Source organism: Sinocyclocheilus rhinocerous, unplaced genomic scaffold (assembly GCF_001515625.1).
Source record: "Sinocyclocheilus rhinocerous isolate Xijiao unplaced genomic scaffold, SAMN03320098_v1.1 scaffold368, whole genome shotgun sequence".
NCBI lineage: Eukaryota > Metazoa > Chordata > Actinopteri > Cypriniformes > Cyprinidae > Sinocyclocheilus > Sinocyclocheilus rhinocerous.
This window is the reverse complement of record NW_015664681.1, coordinates 775082-789303: the sequence shown is the minus strand read 5'-3', so window position 1 is coordinate 789303 and position 14222 is coordinate 775082. Positions and strand designations below refer to the sequence as shown.

At 36.5% G+C, this 14222-nt stretch overlaps 1 protein-coding gene across 1 annotated transcript in view; it reads right to left on the bottom strand.

Annotated features, from left to right (window-relative positions):
- The window catches only part of b4galnt4b (beta-1,4-N-acetyl-galactosaminyl transferase 4b), an 84855-nt gene that overhangs the window by 335 nt on the left and 70298 nt on the right, over nucleotides 1-14222 (bottom strand). Inside the window, exons 10-20 of the mRNA XM_016541043.1 lie at nucleotides 13750-13816; nucleotides 10069-10212; nucleotides 8399-8508; nucleotides 6930-7030; nucleotides 6759-6832; nucleotides 3671-4937; nucleotides 2011-2360; nucleotides 1653-1806; nucleotides 1392-1464; nucleotides 935-1088; nucleotides 136-262 (exon numbers count right to left, since the gene is read on the bottom strand). Coding sequence (XP_016396529.1) covers nucleotides 136-262; nucleotides 935-1088; nucleotides 1392-1464; nucleotides 1653-1806; nucleotides 2011-2360; nucleotides 3671-4937; nucleotides 6759-6832; nucleotides 6930-7030; nucleotides 8399-8508; nucleotides 10069-10212; nucleotides 13750-13816 — 2621 coding nt within the window. The remainder of the gene's footprint in view (nucleotides 1-135; nucleotides 263-934; nucleotides 1089-1391; nucleotides 1465-1652; nucleotides 1807-2010; nucleotides 2361-3670; nucleotides 4938-6758; nucleotides 6833-6929; nucleotides 7031-8398; nucleotides 8509-10068; nucleotides 10213-13749; nucleotides 13817-14222) is intronic.

The window sequence follows — 14222 nt, the reverse complement described above, 5'->3', positions numbered from 1 at the left end:
ATTGGTTTGATATTAAATTTCACATTCTCATAGTTAAGCCGCATAGTTTATTAATGCATTAGCTAATGTTATGTAATGGAACATTATCATACAGTATTACCAGAACAAACTGGCATTCGCAATGGAATTAATTACCTGTCCAGCAGCTCCCAGTCTTCTCCTCCCCAGCGGTCTTTAAACTCCTCTGTATTCATCCCACCAATTTTATCAAAATCAGACTTATAAATTCCAAACAAGCCAAAGCCATTCACTTCCCAAAAGCCTGTGTGAGAAAATCAGATCTCAGATAAATGTACACAAACAATGGAGATCTCCCAGTTTCTAAAAAATGCATTCTAAACTAATTTAGCAAAAACAGTTTCGTGCCAATTTCATGCCAATGTCCATAACCTAGAAGATGCATAAAACAATTTTATTTGTCAATTCATGTGCAGTACCCTAAGTGAGGGAAATCACTTCCAAAATGCCAGAGGAAGCTGACAGCCTGATGCATATAATATATTGACCCATCAGAATAAATATGCAAATTTGTTTTTGACTAAAATGTGTCTGACAAAGGCAAATAAGAAAATAAATTAAATCAGCCTCTCTCTGTATAAATAACCAATTACATTCCGATGTAACCTTTTTCAAACAATCATTCCACTCATTCTTCTCATATCACATATCAATCCTGCTTGTGGTAAAATCATATTTATTTCAGTGAATACATTTGCTATAACAGATTAATCTAATCACCAAGGTCCATTAAAGTGAAAAAAGTAAGAAGTAAACTGCTAGACATTATGTCTAAAGAGAGCAATACGACTCTGTTTAAAACAAACAGGATATGCAAGAAATAGAATCAGACACATTATGCACAACTGGTGTTTAAGCATATGTGTTTGTATGTACCTAGCAGCTGTCTCTAAAAGTGTCTGTGTATATGTTTTACCATCAGGCTCCAGAGGTGAGCTCCCACAGTCCAGCCTCATGACGATGGGTGCGAAGGCCAGTCTGCCTTCCACACAGTGCTTCCTAATAGTCTCCAGGATATTGTGAGGGAAGTGGATATGCAGGTCACACAGGAACACAATGCTGTGACTGTCCTGGAAATGATGTTACACCATCACCAGTGTTGCTTTGTGCAACCAATTTTCTTGGAGAAAATTTGTAAATATTACTTTTTTTATCAATTAAAGTTATGTTTTGAATTAATTTTCAAATGCCTAAAAAAAAAAAAAAACACTTTCTAGACAAGCTTCCATTCTGGAAAAGAGAGCCCTTCAATCATCTATAAAAATTCATTATTTTCCATTAAAATTACACTTTAAAATATTGTTCCCAAACACAGATCACCCCAGGTACAGTACATATTTACAATAGAAAAGGCCTGTATAAAATCTTCTCACCTCTATGGTGTCTACACCCATCTGTAAACCAGACGATCTCTCGAAGTTCCCTTCACGTCTCAGATACTTGTACCTACACACACAGAGCCAAGAACAAAAAAACAAACAAACAGAGAAAAATATTGTTTTTCTCAGTTACAAACAGTATGTGCGCCCAAAAACAGGACTTACATGAAGAATCCTCCAGTGAAGATCTATGCAGGGACTCTGCTCTGCAGGTGCTTAGCTAAAAGTGGAAAGACACAAGAACTCAGTCCTCACCTGGGCACAGTGCTCTCCTTCAGTGCCTGCTCCACATCCATGTCATCGCTCTGAAAGTCTACGACGATCACGCTGAAATTCTCATCCTTGGTCTCACGGTGCAGGAGCTCCATATCTGAGATAAACTGCTGCACCCAGCGAGCCTGGTTCTTTACTGTCACAGAAGACAACTCTGATGAGTGGCTATGAAACTGCAGTTTGCCAAGCTATTCATAAATTAAACTAGTTATATTGCGCTCCTAAAATGTCCTGTATCTGGCTTTGTTTTCAAATTGACATGCTCTCTACAGTCCTCATGTACACTTATTTGCATTGCTTTGATAAATATGCACAAACAGCTCATATTAGTTTTAAATACCTGGTACTACAAAGTGTACCATCACGTCATGTCTCCATTCTAACATGGTCGGCTGGCAGAGCAGGGGTTTGGCCCAGCTGGTGCTCCAGGTTGTGATGGTGCGTGTTTGGGTACTGGAGCCGCTGGGCGGTGGGTTTTTGGAGGGTGTATGGTGGAATGAGGGTAAAGTGCCCTCTCTGCTCTCAATTCCCTCCTCATATCGACTGCGGTGCAACAGCAAATAGATGTAGTCAGACAGGCGCACCACTCTTTTCCCTCCCTCCATCAACAACAGCTCCATCAAATAACGGTTGCCCCTGGCTGAGTCTCTCCTCTTCTCTACATTTACAATACAGACCAGAGTGTAGATCCTGATAGAGAGGTGAAGAAGAAACAGTGAGAAAAAAAGAGAACAGTTGCTGTAAATAGAGTGCATTTAAATGAGACAATAAGGAATATACATGATAAATATATGTACATAATGTAACACCACGTATCCTGTTTAATCTAGTTGTGTCAGGAGTAATAAAGCTTTCTCATTTGTTATGATAAAACTGCATGAAGCGACCCACTGAGAGACCGCTTACCAGCAGGTGTTTAGACTGTCTCAGTACAAGGTTAGAATTAAAAGATAGCTCTACACTTGAGCTGCAGGCTCAGCAGGAAAAACCCACGCACATAGTTATAAATTTTTGAATGATATATATATATTTTTCACTAAGGTCCATATTATTAGTAAAGTTGTCTACACCTAAAATAGTAATTTCTAAAAAATACTGTTCATTTTCTGTCTTCTCTATAATTATTCATAGTATTAAAAAGTCTGTTTTTCCAACTGCGCCTTTAAGCCTACTGTATGTAAATGCTTTCTTTATAATTTTATAATAATATAATATAATTTTTACATCATGGTTCGGTGTGCTTTCGATGCAGCAGGGCGACAAAACTAAACATTAAATTGCATTTTTTAAAATTAAACAGTGGTTTACTGAACAATTTGCTCTTTCTGTAAATCTCTAAAGGATTCAAATCTACCTCAGTTTCTGCTCTAAACTATATAGGGAGCCCTTTTACGTCACTATAATGTTACAATAAACTTGAGTTAAAACTTAAATTTAAATACTATTTATTTTTAAATATAATAAACACTCAACTAAAAAAATGAATGCAAACATGTAAATTGCACATAATGCAGTTTTTAAATTAACTTCTAAATTATAAAATTTGTTGTTGAAATATATTCCATTTATACAGTGGCTGTCATAACTTGTTTAATAACAGATTTATTTAAACATACATTAAATAATTTAATGATACGATCTGCCGATCTGTCTCACCACATCAAAGATGCCATTTATTGTTTGTCATAATTCGGAAGATGAGACTTTGTTTCTTATCAAAAGTAACAATTTATAAAACTGGACATTTCCAATGAAGTTCCACTTGTGCAGTGGTTTAAACCAATGCTGTATTTGTTCAGTACACATGCATACTGAACCGAAAGACCCTTACCCGAAAATTTTCCGTACGAATGTGTGTACCGATAATATTGGATTAAAATTATACAAAGAAATTTATACTCGTTTGGATCAACACGAAAGTGGGTACATAATGAAAGATTTATTTTATGGGTGAAATATCCATTTAAATATCCTCATTTGCATTTTAAGATCTCACCCACCCTCCATTCCTCTCATTTAGTCTCTCCATGTACTGTGAGATCACATCAATGACCTCGTTCTCTGCGAGCTGCAGGTTCCCCGAGATGTTACACCTCAGGTCGTTCCAGTCTGACCTCAGCAGCTCAAAGTCCACAGGGTTCACGCTGAAGGTCCGCTGCCAATTTATGGCCTCCTCTGACAAGCGTGGCCTCACTTCAGTCTCCTCATAACTGTACTCTGACATCTCTCCTTCCTCAAGGCCTCTGCTCTGAGGAGCCATGTCCGATCCCTCCGGCATCTCTGAGACCTTTGTTGGCTGAACCTCCGGAGACCGGCTGTTCTCAGACGAATTTAACCCAGGGTGGTCTCTCCTTTCTGAGTTTGAAGGAGGCAAGCTGTCTGTATCTGATATGGAGGCTGTAGGGTCACCCTTATTATGAGGCCCAGGCTCCGTAGGCAAGGAAGGATGACTGTGTTTTAACAGGGCAGATTGGGTGGAAGTCTTAAGGCCCGTTAAGGGAAAGTTCTGCCAGGCGAGAGAAGCAGCTGCTTGCGTTTTTAAGGACCTCCATTTTGAACTCAAATCCACAAGCCTCTTGCTCTTTCTAGATTGATAAAGGAACACACCAGGAAACACTTCCACAGGAGGTTTTGGTCTGCTTACTGGAGGACGGGGTCTAGTGATGTAAATTTTATTGGTATTAGTCTCTTTTTCCACACTGGTCCCAACCACAAGTTTGCCTGCATTACCTAAAATCCGATTGGCCAAGACATAGAGAGGGAACTTCTGAGGAAGCTTAAAGAGTGATCTTCCCTTCACAGGTGGGCTAGAAGTTTCTGTCAGTTTACTCTGGATTGGCAGTTCAGGGTCAGGCAGTAGCCATGTTAAAGAACGCCCTCTCTGAACCAGCGCAAGTGTTTGGGATTCCCCTTGTTCCTCGCTCGCTCCCGTCTGTTCATTTAGAGACCCACTTTGAGGCTCTAACGCACCTGTACTACCCTTTGCCTGTCTTATTTCTGTCATTTCATCATCCACCACCAGAGAGTGTTTATAAAACCTTTCCCCTTTCGGTCTTGTACTCCCCTCTCGCTCTTTTAACTGAACGTACTGCCTTCCTTGCTGGAAGATGTAGCTCTTTGAACCCCTGTCTAATCTATCAGGCTTGGAGGAAGCAGTGGACGCTGTAATTCTTGATGTCTGATAGGGTGGACTACTCTTCTTGACTGGCCGGTTGCTGGAATTGATTGTCTCCTCTGGGTCGACGCCTTCTTCCTCCTCCAGGAAATCTGTCAGAAGAGACAAGTCCCATCAAACCAAAGCCCTTTAAATAATTCATGTAATCTGAAATGAGAATTGCTTAATGACATGATTAAAGAGTCAGTGAGGCTGCTGCAGTGTTGATGGAAATCTACAGCTAATGATAATCATCTCCAGACCTTCCATCCATGCTGTTACACACAGCATGTTGCAGCTGTCCAAATGCACACACAAGGTCCAAAATGAACTATTTGCCACATATGCCAGTTTGACTTTTACATTGACACAGTTTATCAGTTATAAATATTTCTTACTGGTCACGAAACAGTACTTTGCATTATTTTATTTGCGATTTTCTTTACTGTAGTGCAGGTCACTTGAAGAATGATATAGGAGATGAGCGTATTGATGAAACTGCACCTAGCACAAACACACACATTGTGTTTTTCCCTACATACATACAGGTACATACATACATATACACATATACATATGCATCAGTGTAGTAGAAGGCAGTATTGCACCTTAACGCTGGTTGCCACCAAAAATGAAGATAAGGTCCCACTTTATATTAAGTGGCCTTAACTACTATGTACTTACATTTAAATAAATTTTTTGGTACAATGCACTTATTGTGAATTTTTTAAATGACATTTATAATTAATTACACTGTTGACCCATCCCTTACACCTTAACCCACACTTAAACCTACCCATACCACCAAATCTGTCTCTAACCTTACCCGTATCCCACCTCAATAGCAGAAGAATTATTTTGCAATACAATATGAACACAATAAGTACATTGTACTTTTTTTCTTTTTCTAGTTAAGGCCATCTAATATAAAGTGGGCCCAAAGATAACAACGACACAGTGGGTGCTTCTCAAACAGACGGATGCATTCTTGTAAGGCTGCATATCTAGACTGCCACTTCATGAAGCTCCATCAAAGGATGTCTCAGTTTGAAGGATCCTTAGTAGGCATACTTTGTTTTGCGTCCTTCATTCTGCCTGTTTTGAAGGATTTGCACTAGGTGTCATTAGGTGTATCCTCTGCATCCTTTGCACAGATTCCAATTCACCAAAAAAAAAGAATTAGCTAAAAAATTATTTATTAATACTGAGCTTGTTCAATTTGACTATTTTATGCAAGACAAAAAATAAAATAAAATGATTATTGAGGTAAACGCATTATGTTTTCTTTTGTTTCGCTGTAAATGAATCACATAATGCACTGGAGACCACAGAAGGTTGTACTGCATTAACAGAAAGTCAGTTAATATAAAATATTCTTTAAATTATAATTTTAATAGTGTTTTCATGTCGTGACTGCAGGGAGGAAACATTTATGATGTATCTATGTGCACTCACTACTAGACCATCTCTACCATTTAATGCCTTGAAGCTTCAGAAGGACTGGTCTAGGAATGACACATCCTCACTAGGTTACACTTTATAAATGCTTTTTCACAGTTATGGTTACAAACTCTCTCTGCCTTCCTTCCTTCTTTCGTATCTCGAGTGGTCGTTGACCAAAAAAAAGAGAAAACTAAAAAATGTGAAATGCGATATTGTGATATACTGTACAATATCTTTGTATAAGTGACAATCAAACTGTATTTTACTAACAGTGTAACCTAAACCATGTAATGATCCTAATAAAGTTGGCGGCCAACTGTTTTATTTACTCCTTAAAGCCCATTTCTACTCACATTTGCCGTCTGGTTTGTGTTAATTTTGAACCCTGGGAACACATATGTCGCTTGGCTCATTACAGATGGTGAGATTTTAAAGAGAGCAAACAGCTGCTGAATTCTTATCTGTTATTAAGATCCCAGCTGAACACAGACCATCAGGTTTGGGGAAGAAAACAGGCTGGTCATCCTCATCCTCATCCATCTTCATGTACTTGTAGAAGCCAAATCTACATGACAATTCAAAAGAGTAACAGGGCCATTGTTATCTTTTTATTTACATATTTAGTTATTGCTTAATTTCTTATGATCAGTCAGGATTCATACTTTTCTAAGTAGACAGGAGACTCTCGGTAGAAGCATTTGTTCTTTTTCTCCATATGAGTAAGTCTGGTGAAGTCATTGGGATACACATAAGAAAGGTAGACCTGGTTGAGCACACATAAGAATAAGAGAAAATAGGTAAAGACATGTATTTATTAAGCCAAAAGTGTATCAGATAATACAATCAGAAGAATTAAAAACAGTGACTGTAATTGGACAGCATGAGATTTAACGTACGCACCACCCTCTCTTCTCAGACTTGTGTTTAACAGTGATGACCAAAAGAGGGCAATGTTTGCTCTAAGCTCAGACATATCTTTTAAAAAGAGCAGGTCCACTTCATCAGTGGTTCTCATCCTTTTTCATGGGGGCCACTGTCCAAGACAATATTCAAAACCCTATGTAGGCCAAGACATTTCTGGTACTTCGCTTCAATAACAAAGTTGTTTATTTTCAAACTTTTTTTATTTACTGAAACTAGGAGTGACAATATATTAAAATAAATTATAAAAATAAAACAAATGAATTGAATGTTATTCAAAATCACATTCTTTATGATCAGCAAATTCACATGATTTTCCAGTCAGCAAACCAGTCAGCAGTATAGCAAACCACAAATTTCAGAGCTGGACATAACTAGAAAATTATATTATATATTAATTTCAGAAATTCTAATGGCTTTTATGGAAATGGAAATCACACTTTTAATTTTCCTCATTTATCCAGTTTTTACCCCGTTGACTTGATTTTTTTATAAAAATGTCAGGAAACACATTCAAATAAGGAATATGATATCAATAAACATCTTTATTTTCAAAGATTTTAGCTTATTTAAAAATTTGCTTTGTTTTTTTAAAAAATCATTTTGAGGCCAGAAGTGTGCTGAGGCCCCCCTAGTGGGTCCCAGACCCCTAGTTCATGAAAATAAAATAAATTTTATATCCCGCTTCTTATAAAATTAAACTCTAGTGTTTTTCAAAAATATTATTAAAAATAGCATTACATATTTCATAACTAGCAATTTATGATCAACAATTAACATTTGTTGATCATAAATTTGTCAGACGTGACAGCAAAAAATCTTTTAAATAAATGGTTTTCTTTTGAGCTTTTGATTATTTAAAAAGTACTGAAAAAATGTTCACTGTTTTCACAAAAATATTAATAAGAAGAAATGTTCTTATGTGATGCTAAAAATTTAGCTTTGCCATAACAGGAATAAATTACATTTGAAAATATATTCAAACAGAAAACGTCATTTTAAATTGTAATAATATTTCACAATATGAAATAATGTATCAAATGCTCTAAAGTTGAACACACAACTGCAAAGCTTAAAGCAACTCATTGAGCCAAAGCTGCACTAGAGTGAGGTAAGTTATCGACTGCATATTTTAGTACATTTTTAAAAATCAGCAGCCAACATTTCTCTTATCAACATAGACAGTGTGCTTGGCGAGACTGTTACTTACAAACTGCAGGCCTTGATAGCGTGCGATAGGGAAGTCCTTCACCACGTAGGTAGGAGAGTAGACACAAGATGGCAGAACATTCTCCAGCCTGGACTGATCTATCATGGGAACTAGGACAACAAATACGGCATCATATGAGACAATTCCCACACTCTTCATAAGACAGTTGACATACAAATAACTGCTCGTTCATCTAAATTAAAAATGTTACATAAAATCAGTTTGCTGATTTCCATACAGATATTCAACGGCTTCCATTCATCACTATTAGCTTGTATCTCAGTCCTGACTGTCACATATTCAGTGGTGCTGCTCCTAACAAGCTGACATCCTATATCTACACCACCATATGGATCCACCAATGCGCTGCTGAGCTTCCACACAAGCAATTAAACATGAACGTGCTTGCAAACCACATATCCACACTGTCTATCCTGAGAGATGGATGTTTATTTTGTTTACCAACCACAGCTATACACACAGTACACACAACAGTGCTAGAATGCTGCAAGAAAATATTTCAACACATATGGAGAGTTTTGTTAGCTGATGTAAAACTTTTGAACATTATGACATATTGCATTATATATGATATATCACATTATGTCATTATATCACATTATATATCCATCATTGTATTAAACCAATGGTAAGCATCAGTTGGGTCAGGTGTGAATGCATGATTTAAATTACAACTGAGAGCAGCACAATGAGATCCAGCAATATGACTGGACAGTAGGGGTGTAACGGTACATGTATTCGTCCCGAACCGTCATGGTACAGACGTCATGGTTCTGTTCATGCAGTCAGACGACGAATACAGTCAGTCATAGGCGATCAATCCAAATCCAAATCCAAATCCAATGCAACGCTAACCGTCACGACAGGAAAGAGCAGAAGAAGAGATGATCTACGCACCAACCCAAAACAAGAACGGTGAGTTCAGATGGCATGTCGGCTATAAATCGGAACCGGTTTTTAGTTTTATTTTGGCCGATCTCTATTCCAGAATTGCACACAAACTGCATTGCAATCATTTCCCAAAATGTAATTTGTGTGGAACTTTTATGAGGTCTGTAAAGAGGAGAAAATACTGTACCAGGGAGATCAAGCTCACTGTTCGTGATGCAAAAAATATAGGAAGACAAATATGTGGGGGTTTATATGAATGTATCTCTGAGAGGAACTGACCGTCTTCAGAAATGTTTCAATGGCATTTTCTTTTCTACCTACCACCATATAATGCATATTAACGTAGTGTTTATAAGCGCAGCTGCTTTGTTTACAGCGGCAACCAAGGAAACGCTGTATCGCTGCTGTTCCATAAGCGCCACCTGCTGTCAGAGAATAAATCTGCATTTTCATTCAGTCAGTCTGCTGTTTTTGTTTAGTGCAGGTGTCTTAAGTAGCATAATTTCACAAATCTAAACTCAGACCATTCTGTTTTTGCTTTAAATCTTGAAATTATACAAGCTAATTAAAATTAAAAAGAACTACTGTCTTTTCAAAATAAATGAAAAAAAAAATTCCTGTTGTACTGAACTCGTATCGAACCGTGACCCCAAAACCGAGGTACGTACTGAACCGTGATGTCTGTGTACCTTTACACCCCTACTGGACAGTGTACATAAATGACCTTAATATCCATATACACTGTAGGGAATACTCACTCTTGTAGAAGGTGTCTCGTGGGTCTGGTTTGAGCATATCTGCAGTAGGTATCTCTGTCTTATGGTTAACCCGCAGAGTGAGAGAGTGACTGGCCAGCGTCTGTGGGATGTGATGAACACTGTTCATCTTCAGACTGGATTCATCTGTCAGAGACAGAGAATAAGGACCGTGAGAGACAGCATGTGAATTTAAATCAGCTAATAGACTAACACTCAACAACCCTGCTGTTTGCTATTATAGAAATGGTAGAATATTGGCTTTTCTATGGCTGACAAAGAAGTGTATAATGTACAGTATTTATTAGGGTCCGAAAGTCTAAGACCACTGTAGATGCTACTATATTGCACTTTTTTTTAATTGCATGTATTATCTGCATAACTATTTATATAATTTTTCTATTTTTTATAATTGTTATTTTTATGTATAATTATTTATAATAGTTTATTAAATAAAATAAATGTACATGAATTTGAGAATTTTATGAACTTTAATGACAACTGTACTCAAGATGCACAAGCTGTGTAAAACCTGATGTTTATATTCTCCTTATAAATATATTTATAAGTTATATTCTCGACTGCATATTTTAGTAAATTTTTTAAACAGCATTCCATTAGCACACTACATCTGGAGCCAGAGCAGACACTTATTGAACATGTTTCTCTTCAATATTATCCACATCGCTGTGCCCCAACCCCCTGATGAAACTCTAAATCCAACCTCACTCTGGGAAACCTCTTTTCTGGTTGGATCACCTTTTTTTTTTTTTTTTCATATGGATACTTCCCCAAGGCTTAAAGAGATGCAACCAGGCTCACACACACAGCCTACGCTTTAAGACAATCCCTTGGTGATCAGTCTATGGGCACTGAAACATGCAGGTGTGTGTATGTGAGGGAGACTCTATTCATTATGGTTTATCTCCTGACGTTATGAGAGCTCAAAACACTGTCTGTTCAGCTAGCCGCTGATGAAAACACACTTTAATTAGTCCTATTGATCCACTGCAAATGTGTTACTAGGCAAGTGTAAGTTATAAAGCATCAAAGTCAGTCACTGATGGCAGCAATGCAGAAAGCAAGTACACAACACTGATAGAGGGATGAAAAGAGAGAATATAAGGGGTGTTACTAGGCAAGTGTAAGTTATAAAGCATCAAAGTCAGTCACTGATGGCAGCAATGCAGAAAGCAAGTACACAACACTGATAGAGGGATGAAAAGAGAGAATATAAGGGTGTTGGATGTTACAGTAACATCCAAGATGAAGAAAACAGACAAAGAGATGGAGCAGAAATGTGCCATTAGGAGGCTGAAAGACTGCAGGCATTGACTGATATCTCTGTTGACGCTTTAGTAATGGACCATATGGCTTTATTGGTTATTGAATAGTCCATGCAAATTTGCAAAATTCCAAACAGTTGTAACATAAAATGAAAAACAAGGACAAATTGGACAAAACAAGAAAACAAGATCTCCTTGCTCCAGTTCTGAGTTTTATCAAATAAAGTACTAACTTTGGATGTACAGGATTTGAAAAAAAAAAAATTTTTTGCATATTTTTTATGATTTTATGAAAAATATTAAATAACTTCACTGTAATTAGAAAAAATATTCGATGACTTCACTGTAAAACACTGTACTGTCACCAAATTTAGTTCACACATCACTGCTCTCCCGCTGGTTATACTACAACACTTAGTTTGAAAAAATAAAAAGTTTTTTGCATAGTTTTTTGGATTTTTTATGAAAGATATTAAATCACTGTAATTAGAAAAAAAAATCAATACTTTCACTGTAACACACTGTACACGTCACTGCTCTCCTGCTGGTTATAATACAACACATAATTTGATAAAAAAAAAAAATATTTTGCTTAATTGTTTAATGAAATACAATCAATAACAACTGTAATTAAAAAAAAAATCAATAACTTCACTGTAACACAATGAACTATCACCAAATCACACATCAGTCCTCTCCTACTGGTTATACTAGAACAATTAGTTTTAGAAAAAAAAAAAAGAAGAAAAAAAAAAAATATATATATAGCATATTTTTTGCATAACTACGAATTTTAGCAAAATATTCAAAGGGTTAATTATCAAATGTCAAAATATTGCTTTTTGTCTTTTGGAAGCTGCATTCAAATCCATTTGGCTCAAAAACCTGTTTGAATGAGCATGACAGCTCTGCATGTGACCAACTAGAACATGAGAAAAATCTGCAAATCTTTTTTGCCCTTTGTGTAAAACTCTCAATAGCACAGATTCCTGTTGAAATGTATGGAATTCAGCAGCAAAATTTCACCTTACTGCACCTTAAGGGTATAATATTTGCAAAAAAAAAAAATTTTTTCTGAGAATGTACATTTCCAAAAATGTCTGACTCTAGCAGTCACAAAAATATTTCATTTTACTGTATCATTATTTGCTTATTTCATTTTTCCTTTGCTTTTCATGAATTAACACTTTTTATGTTTCTTTGTCAATTACAGTGTATCTTTTAAATATATATTTTTTCAATTAAAATTTTGCACTTTTTTATATGTATAGTCGTACAGAATGCAAATACTCTGGATATACATGTAAAATATTCAATGTAAAATATTTTTGCCAATAAAGAACACTAAAATAGTTTTTAAAAAAGTGCAAATACAGACCCTTTAAATGCAACACTGATCAATAATATAACCATGATTAACAAAGTAATCATAATAAAAAAACTAAAATAAAAATGTGAAATAATAGAAACTATAATTACACAAAAGAAATTATGATTACACAATGACTACAAAATACAAATAAACACATAAACAAAACAAATGGAAGGGAGACAGGTGCCAGTGACAAGAGATAACTGACAGCTCGCCATACACTGTATCTGTTGTTAACAGAGCAGAAAGACAGTCAAAGCCAAACCACCCAGGAGATCTCGCTCCATCTGCATCTCCCTGATGACATGTCGAGAGGGAGAGGGAGAGAGAGAGAGTGTGTGTGCCTTACATGCGGTGCGGTCTTCCTTGAGGGAGTGGTCTGCGTGATTAATGATTAGGACACTGGAGTTGGCTTCGTACTCTCCGGTGAGCTGCGTGGGATGGCGATGGAAGCTAATGCACATCCCCCTCTCCCTCAGCTTGTTAAGTACAGTGAGGATTTAATCGAAAAAATTGCTTTCGTCTCAAATAATTACGTAAACGAAGCAAAGGAGGGCCATGGGGATTGTCTTTCTCTCTTTTTTCATTGTCCGTCTCTCACTTTGTGTCTCTACTTCCTCTTAAAAGCATGTGTAAATGAAAGTCAGTTCCCTTGATGAATGGCAGTAATTTGAAGGGGAACGTATGAACATGTGTAATGCTTGATAAGACGATATGTGAAAGAACACAAAGTATATGCTGACTGTCAGGAGGCTCAGGGACAAGTGTTTTCTGGTGATTACCTAGTTGCCACTGCCTACATTCAAATATAAGTACAATGACACTTTTCACGCAAACAGCAGAAACTGTAATGTTCAGAGGCTGTGAATGTTAACTGCAATATTCAGATATAATTGGAACAGGCCGAGTTTGCAAATGGTACTCTTGAGAGTTTACTTCCATTTTCTGTTTTATCTTCCCTGAAATGCGTGCATGTATTTTTAGCGTGAAAAAATTAAAAAAACTCAAAAAGGAAGGAGCAGTTACCTGTGTACAACGAGATATAAGCTGAGTCAATGACATCATACTTCAACCCAGGAAGGAAAGGTCTCCACTGCAAGAGAAGAGAAAGTAAAATTAAAATAAAATTAGTGAATCAAATTAAGTATAAAATTAATGACTGAATTTTGATAATCACTGAAGAACTGTCATGTTTATGTTCAAGAGTACTCTTCCTGTTCTTTTCATTACGCTGTTCGTGTTTTCTAGTTCCCTTTGTTTATTTCTTGTTTTCTTTGTTTGCTAGGTTTCTAAGTATGTTGTTTTTTGTTTCCATAGTTATCAATTCAGTTCACCTGTGTCTTGTTTAGTTGCTTGTTTATTCCTGTGTATATAGACCTGTTTTTCTATTTCAAAATATTGAAATATTAATTGTTAACCACCTACAAAAATATCATAAAATTAATTATTCTGTAACCACATGCAGTTCAAATGAACCAAATAACATTAATGAAATAAAT